At 56.2% G+C, this 8,433-nt stretch overlaps 1 protein-coding gene across 4 annotated transcripts in view; it reads left to right on the top strand.

The window, feature by feature from the left end:
• Positions 1–126: 126 nt before the first annotated feature.
• CEP104 (centrosomal protein 104) overlaps positions 127–8,433 on the top strand; it is a 33,552-nt gene continuing 25,245 nt past the window's right edge. For 2 of the 4 annotated variants that reach the window (XM_042949563.1, XM_042949559.1), the window contains exons 1-5: positions 127–315; positions 799–953; positions 4,334–4,484; positions 7,267–7,440; positions 7,831–7,969. In XM_042949563.1, coding sequence (XP_042805497.1) covers positions 4,372–4,484; positions 7,267–7,440; positions 7,831–7,969 — 426 coding nt within the window. In that variant the 5' untranslated portion in view covers positions 127–315; positions 799–953; positions 4,334–4,371. The remainder of the gene's footprint in view (positions 316–798; positions 954–4,333; positions 4,485–7,266; positions 7,441–7,830; positions 7,970–8,433) is intronic. The other 2 variants (XM_042949560.1, XM_042949562.1) reach the window with 2 other exon arrangements.

Genomic DNA, 8,433 nt, shown 5'->3' with positions numbered 1-8,433 from the left:
GCGCCGTCCTCCCCGAGACTCCATTACCCAGAAGGCCCGGAGAAGTGGAGGCGGGGAGACCCCGTTTTGTGCGCAGGCGCGGCCCAGCCCGGCCCGTCTGGTTGTCATGAGAGCGGCGGCCGCGGCCCTGGCGCTGGGCGCAGGCGGCCGGGGCTGCTCCTCGGCGGCCACCGCCGCTGCGGCTCGGGGGTGCGGGCCGGCCCGGGGCGGTGGAGGAGGCGCCGCCTGAGCTCCGGAAGCCGCTGCCGAGGGGCGGCGGAGGGCCCTGGGAGCCGTGAGGGCGCCGAGGTCCGGGCGGGCCTTCCGTTCTGACAGGTACCGGGAGTCCCGACGACACCGCGCGGGGCCTGGCGGTGTGGGCGCGGCCGGGGGCCGGAGGGCGGAGGCCGAGGGGCTTGGGGGCAGGGGCAGGGGGCCGGGCCCGGGAGCGCGTACGGCGCGGGGTGCCCGGGCCCGGGTGGGCGCTGCCCGCGCTCCGCCCGCCGCAGCCCAGGGTCCGGCCTGCGGTTGCCTCCCGTCGGCGTCGCATTTAGCGTCGGGTATTCTCTGCACGTCGCGACCTCCGTGTTCGGGCCGCACGGCTGACGGGGACCCGAGTGAGTGAGGAATGCGGTCGTGCAGCCGTACGGGTTCGGTGCGGCTCCCCACCCCCACCTCCCCACCCGTCTTCGGTTTCGGACGTGCGCTCGGCGGCACTTGCGGCCTTTAAGATTACCTGGCCAACCGTTCTTCACCCTCCTAACAGTTAGGTTTCCGCAAAAGAACGATGGAAACAAGGTTTGTCTCCTAATCTTGTAGCCAAACGTTCGGAAGTTGCTGAATTGTTTCGCTTTGATTCATGGAGGTCAACGATCCTGAGAACATCTCGGAAAGTTGCGTTTTGATAGACTTGGTGAGGCTACCGCCGAGCTGCCTTCGTCCACGCAGCCGCTAGTGTGTGCCGCAAGGCCGAGGTGAGAGCCCTTGCTGCTGCTGCCACGGTCCTCCTTGCCGGGAGCTGAGTATTTCGGGGGGCTTTGATTTTCCCCAGAATGTCAGTGGTGAGGTCCACAGAGGCTGATAGTGGCGTCCTGTAGTAACGCCCCAGGTATCACGCAGCCCTTGAAGGTTCCCACAAAGGGTCCCACAGGGTGCAGGGTGGAAGGGCCGTGGAAGAAGGGGGACAGAAAGGAATCGTTTCCAAACAGTGGGGTAGTGTTGTCCTCACAGTGGCCAGGCGTTCCTCCTACCTGGGTCCTGAAGGCCCGCACTCTGTCTGGGGCTTACTGAGACAGTGTAGTGTATGGGACACCTCCTTCGCTAGGACTCTGGAAGTCTCACATTTAAGTCTTAGCACCTTAGCAGAGAGGACTGCTCAAGGTCAGAGACTCCGGAACCCGAGCGGCTAAACGCAGATTCTGCCCACACAGCTTACTACCTGTGTAACTTTGAGCAACAGCCTGTCCGTGTCTCGGCTTCCTTATCCCTGAGGTTGGCGTGACCACAAACCCACGTCAGTGTGACGAAGGTGGAAGTGTGTGTCTAGGGCTGAGGACAGTCCTTGGCACACAGCAAGTGCTTCGAAGGTAGTGTCCACATGATCACGTTCAGCTGAAGGTACCTCGTAGATACCTGCAGTTCCAAGGTGGAACAGGAAGTCGTGGGCCCTGCCCTTGAAGGTGATTGAGGGATTTAGGGGCGCCTGGGTGGCTCAGGCGGTTGAGCGTCTGACTTCGGTTCAGGTCATGATCTCACGGCTCGAGCAGCTTGTGCAGTGCAGAGCCTGCTTCGGAGCCTCTGTCTCCCTGCCTCTCTCTCTTTCTCTCTCTGTCTCTCTCTCTCTCTGTCCCACCCCATTCGCACGTGCACACACACGGTCTCTTGTCTCTCTGTCTCTCAGAGACATAAAAAGTTTTTTTTAAAAAGATGATTGAGGGAGTTGAGGAATTCAGAGCAGAGACATAGAACTTTCAGTTCGGCTGGACTTCAGAATTCATGATAAGAAGTGGGGGTTCAAACAGCAGACTGGGTCAGGACACAGATGACCCTTCAACCCGGGATAGGGAGCACATCTGGAGCTCTGAGTGAAGACCCAGATACTGATGAGCCCAGCTGGGCGTGAGGAGAAGCACAGGATAGTTGGGGGAGGGAGGAGTGCTCCGGACAGGGAGACTTGGCCACAGGCCACAGTCGTCCTCTAGAAAAGAGTGGGGTGGAGAAGAGGAGATTCAGTCCTAGTCAGCCATCTGCAGGATGGACGGGGCGTGGGGAGTGAGTGCAGGCCGAGAGCCCCTGCAGAGGACGAATCCCTGCCCTGGTGAGGCCAGAGGTGGGGCTCCACCCACACCCCTGCAGGCACACCCCAAATATAATCCCTGCCTTTCATTACCTTCTGGGCGAGCTTCAGCTTTCCTCCGCACTGTGACATCCTGCAGTGAGCTTGCATCAGAAATAACTGGGCTCCCTAATGATGGTTTATTTTTCTATTTGGGATGCCTTTGTTCCCACAGCCCAAGAAACGTTAGCAAGTACCAGCCAGTAATTTATGCATGTGGGCCTTTTCAGGTTCAGAATGAAAGTAAAAGAAAGATCTAGATCATGCACCAAGCACATTAAAATAAGCAAAATTTCGGGGCGCCTGGGTGGCTCAGTCAGTTAAGCGTCCGACTTCCGCTCAGGTCACGATCTCGCGGTCCGTGAGTTCGAGCCCCGCGTCGGGCTCTGGGCTGATGGCTCGGAGCCTGGAGCCTGCTTCCGATTCTGTGTCTCCCTCTCTCTCTGCCCCTGCCCCTGCCCCTGCCCCGTTCATGCTCTGTCTCTCTCTGTCTCAAAAATAAATAAAACATTTAAAAAAAAAAAAAAAGCAAAATTTCATGTGGGATATGTTTATATGTCACGTCCCATTCAGAATTTCAATTGACAGTATGTCCTATCCCAGAGAACTTTCTGGAGAATTCTTTATTATCTATGTTAGTGAGGATTCTTCTGGTTGCAGATACTTAAAGGTAGTTCAGATTGGCTTACTGAAGAGGAATTTGATTGGCTCAACGACTCGAAAATAACCCGAAGCTTATGAGTAGTTTGGGCTTTAAATGTGGCTGAACCTCAGGGTTCCCAAGGTGGCTGTTGCCCCGTGTCAGCCCACTCTCTGGCAGGACCTCCCCACAGGAGGCTTCCAGTAGGCCCCTGGGAAATATTCTGCGGCCATAGCCCCAGCAGGAAGAATACTTCTCTCTCCCAGTAGCCCCGGCAGAGTCCTTGGGGAGAGCCTTGCCGGTCCAGTGTGGGTCCTGCTCTCCTGTTCCCATCCCTGAACCAGCTGCCGGGGAGGGACGTGGAGCGTGCCGGGGAAACTGCAGTCAGGTGCCGTCTTCACACAGGGACAGGGTGGCAAAACCGGACGTCGCAACATCCACCCTCAAAATGATATTCAGCTGTGAACGGTTCACTAAAAAATGGCATAAAACATTCGTTCGACCAATGGCTAAGCGTCTGCTACGAGTCAGTCACTCCGGCAGGCCCCGGGTGCCACTTCTGCATCCGACCCGCCTCCCTGGAGTCCTGCCCTCCCTTCTGCGGGCGTGTGCTTGCCGTCAGCCCTTACCATGCTGCTGACCAAACTGCCCCTTTTCCTCTTACTTTTGTGTAACTTGTTAACACGCTGGTTACATTGCTTTCTTAACTCAGATTTAACAAAAAACAAAAACTTGGTATTTGTATCTTAGCAGAACTGTGTTTTTACCATAACAAAGTGCCACAAACTGGGTGGCTTAGGACAACAAAACTTTGGAGGCTAGAGGCTCGAAATCCAGCTGCCGGCAGGGCCACACTCTTTCTGAAGGGGAGGACCGCCCCTGCCGGTCCCAGCTTCTGGTGGTGACAGCAGTACTTGCCGGGTCGGGTCGTTGGCTTGTAGGCATATCGCCCCCGGCGCTTGGCCCTTTCCTTGGCTGTGTGTGTGTCTGTGTCTCCTAAATGGACCCTGGTGCTGCTGTATTGGGCCCGCCCTGCTCCAGGACGCCCTCATCCCAACCTCATTACATCTGCAAAGACCCTATTTCCGAAAAAGGTCATATTCACAGGCACTGGGAGTTAGGACCTCAACCTATCTTTGGAGGGACACAGTTCCGCCCACAACGTGATCATGTTTTTAGGACATGTGTTTGGGAAAAGTCAAGGTAAATGATACCTTAAGTAGAATTAGAGGCTCCTGTGAAAAACGCTAAACAAAAAACTAGATTCTTTCAAAGTGATGGGGAAATTCTGAATACGTTGTGAATTATGTTGTCTGTTAGCAAGGCACGAACTAACCCTTTCCGTGGTCTAAAACGTTACCAATTCCTTTCTCTTAAAGAAGTCTTTCCTGCCCTTACAACCAGCCCAGCGCCCAGGATGCCCCACAAGATTGGCTTCGTTGTTGTCAGCTCCTCTGGACACGAAGATGGCTTCAGTGCCCGGGAACTAATGATCCACGCACCTACCGTCAGCGGGTGGAGGTCACCGAGGTGAGGTGGGCCGGGCAGGGGTGGGGGGGCGAGGGCAGGCCGGCGGGCTCCCTTCCTGCTAAGTTTCTGCTAAGTTTCAACTCAGGCCTCAGAACCACACTGCTGTCTTCGTGCCGCGGTGCCGTCTGCATAGTGATGCAGTGGGCGTTTTCCCTCTTTCTATGTTTTTAAAGAAAGTTTGTTGGATCTTTTTCCCTCAAAGCATTAAGTGACGTTGGCTTCAGAAATGTACAAATACGGGGAGAGGGTGGAAACTCACCGGCCACGGTTGTTTCACTGTCTCCCCTGACTGTCCGCCGGGCCTCGCATCCTCACTGTGCCCCGTGCCGGCTTGGGTGTCTGTAGGTCCCTGCTTTCACAGCCGAGCTCCTGTGGGTAAGGTTTTGTTAGCCCCAAACTTTAACCAAGAACGTCTCTTTCAATTGATCGTCTCGAATATTTGTACACCTTTTAAACTGTCCGTTGCTTGAGTAACATTATACGAGTTGGTATTTTTCTGAAACTAAGTCTTTTCCGTAGAGGTCGTCAGTCTTCCCCAAACGTGAAACCATAGGAGTCCCATCACGCAAGTGCCTGACAGGCTTCCTGCCTGTGGAGCCAGCTCCCCAGTGCGCCCCACCCCTCCCCGGTGGCCACGCCTCTCACGCTTCCCACCGTCCCGTTGTGGCCTCTTCAGTGTCCCTCAACGACAGCTTTGATGCGTGCACAAACTCTATAAGCTGCATTTGAACAACTGAGTCACGGGCTGGTTTTTGAAGGATTTTAAAAAGCCTAGAACTTCTGATTTTGTCTGGTGTCTTATTTTTCTTTAAATAATTTTGGAGGTTTTTTTTTTTTTTTTAAATATACTATAGGATTTTCAGAGTGTCCTTGTGCCCAGAATGACCTCACCACCGAGTATGACGTATGTGCTTAGCATTTGAAAATAGTAACTATCTTAAACGTCTAAAGCCACACTTGACCACCGTGAGCGACTGAGGAGTGTTCGAGTCACAAGCTGCTGGGTTCCTGGTTCCCGGTGTTTACTAGCTGCCTTCTGCTGGGTTCCTGGTTCCTGGTGTTCACTAGCTGCCTTCTGCCCCAGAGCCATCTCTCTTACGAGCTTTTCATCTTTGAAACCTCAAAACCTTAGTGCTGGCAGATTTCTGGTGACTGTGCCTCCGGGGCGAAAGTCCATCAGATCTGTGCTCACCCGCCCCGTCACCCCTGCACGTCCCTTGGAGCTAGAGCTGGACTTAGAGGCTGAGCACATTCTCCTGCATTCAGCCTGGTGTTCCTTTGTGCACTCTTCCCTTCCTCTTTTCTGTGTGCTGCTGGGAAGCAGGCACTCGTTATGCAGCAGTGGGGAGGGAGGGAGGCCACGGCGGATGGGGAGGAGGGCCCCAGCTGGCAAAGCAGGGGACCGGGAGACTGGCTGCACGGGATGGGGGAAGGTGGCAGGGGTCAGGAGTTTTTGTCTGTCACATCTAATAACATCTATGGGTGTCTGCGTGGAAACGTCAGGTCACAGCTAGATCGGAGGCTTGGACCCGGGCAACGTTTAGTTGGGGCTCCTTGACGCAGGAGGTTTCTAAAGCCGTGGTCAGATAGCCACCCTATGGTGAGTGTGGGGAGAGGAAGGAGCCTGGAACCCAGCCCAGGGGAGGGCGCCCTAAGGTAGGAGGAGGCCAGGAGCTGCGGACTGAACAGAGCAGGACTGGGAAGTCCACTGCACATGGCCTTGGCCAGAGTTGGCTGTGGCAGCATATGCCCTGGAGGGACTGGGGAGGGTGCGTGAAGAGCTGAGCTGGTGGCCACAGACAGCTCCTGCGTGACATTGGCAGCCAGGCCCCGGTGCGGTCACAGGAGGGGTTTCTTAGGATGGGGGGGGCGGGTCTTAAGAGTGCGTCTGTGTGTTGCTGGAAGTTTCGGGGGCAGGCTGGCTCTAGCACTGTTCAGGAGGCTGGGGGTGGGGGGGCACCGGCAGGGACACCACCCCATTCGGGGAGTGAGCAGCCCCATCTGAGGTTCTTGTCTTCTCGGTGGAGAGGGAGGCGCCTGGAGAGGTGGCAGAGGAGGGCCAGGGAGCACGACCAGGGGGCAGGAGTGAGCACACCCTGTAGGCCGCCGAGCGCCTTCCACCTGTCCCCTCCTTGGGTGCGTCCCCCTCCCGGGGCCCTGGATGCCCCACCATTGTGAGCCGGGGCGTGCCAGCTCAGCGGACGCGGCGTCTACTGCCCAAACGCTGTGCTCTGTTGTTCATCGTGATCAGATCATGCAGCGTGAGGGCTGTGCTGACGCTGCGGTTCTCTGACCTCCAGTGTAGGTTCTTAACGCGCTGTGTCACGTACTAAGCAAAATTAGAAGCTCCGCAGTGGCCAGTCACAGGCTTCTGCGGACCGCCAGGCACGCGTGGCACTCGCTCAGTGTTGATTCTCGCCCAGCACCCTTCGCTCGGGATTCGCCAAGCACGTGGTTTTCCTGAAGCATCTGGGTTCCTGGGGAAAACCCTTCAGCCCTGCTTGCCCACTAGAACAGCCTCTTAAGACGGAAGTATTGATCTCGTGGTAAACCTCAGGTTTCATTTTGGACGCTTTTCCGCCGTGAAAAGTCTGACTCACGCAGGTCGGGTGTGACCTAGAGCCTCAGCCCCTCCTTGCGAAGCTGGAGGCTGGAGGGGGCAGCCGTGCCGCGTGGGGCCCTCCCGTCAGCACCCGGACCGCCTTGCTACGTGGGGAGCGCCACGCACATGGCTGGAAACCGCGGCCGTGACCGTGTGGAAAAAACAATGGTTTGCTTTCAGATTTTGCCAGTTTCCGCAAGAGATCGTTCTTCAGATGGTGGAGAGGTGTCGAATAAGAAAGCTGCAGCTGCTCGCCCACCAGTACATGATCCCCAGCAAAGTGGAGTTCTACGTCAGCGAGAGCCTGCCCGAGTACTTCGTGCCCTACCAGGCAGAGCGCTTTCGAAGGCTCGGGTGAGCGTGACCTGGAAAGGTCTGGTGGGAACTGTCAACCCGACTCCCTGTCTCAGTGCAGCGCAAACCAACGGATCGCCCTCTGCGGTTGGTCCTGTGTCAGAGACTTGTCTTTGGTGCTGGGGGACATGGTGTCTGAGCAGCCGCCCCACGTAGAATATGCTCTGTAAGCAGGGCTGTCGTTTTCATCCATGGAGCTCGTCTCTGCCTCAGATCTAGAACTTGTTTTAAGAAGCCTGGTTAGAGTGAAACTTCTGAGCTTTTTCCCCAGGTCTTTCCACTCTAGACTTAACTTGTATTTAACCCTGTGGAGTTCAGTGGTGGCAGCGGCCACTTCTGCTGCGCAGGAGAGTCCCCGTCAACATGACTCTGGCGTGTGCTCTCTTTCAGCTATGTCTCTCTCTGTGACAACGAGAAGACGGGCTGCAGGGCCCGGGAGCTGAAGTCCGTCTACGTGGACGCGGTGGGACAGTTTCTCAAGCTGACCTTTCACGAAAACCACCTCAACAAGTACAACATATATAATCAGGTGAGACGCGGGCCCTCCCCTTGACCGCCCCCCGCCTCCTGGTGGCATTGCGTGGGCCCGCACCCCTTGGCAAAGACATTTCAAGTCTTTCTCTAAGATGGTAACTTTTGCGGAAGGGCGGTAGGCCGTTCCGAGCCACGCTGTCCCATCGGGAGCCGCTGCCGCACACGGACGTTGCACGCTGGGGGCCTGGGCACCCAAGCGCGAGGGGCTGCGCGGGTTAACTGGACACTGGAGTTCAGAGGCTTCACGTGAGGAAGAGAGTCATTTCCACAGTGAAGTGATACTATTGTGGCCATGTTCAGTTTAAAATCGACGTCATTCTTTTCACAGTTTTTTACTGTGTCCATTAGAAAACTTGGGGCATCTGGGTGGCTCAGTCGGTTAAGCGTCTGACTCTTGGTTTTGGCTCAGGTCATGATCTCGCAGTTTGTGTGATCGAGCCCCGAGTGAGGTTCCACACT

The sequence above is a fragment of the Panthera leo genome, chromosome C1 (genome assembly GCF_018350215.1).
Source record: "Panthera leo isolate Ple1 chromosome C1, P.leo_Ple1_pat1.1, whole genome shotgun sequence".
In the NCBI taxonomy this organism is placed as follows: domain Eukaryota; kingdom Metazoa; phylum Chordata; class Mammalia; order Carnivora; family Felidae; genus Panthera; species Panthera leo.
This window is presented reverse-complemented; position numbering and strand designations above follow the sequence as displayed.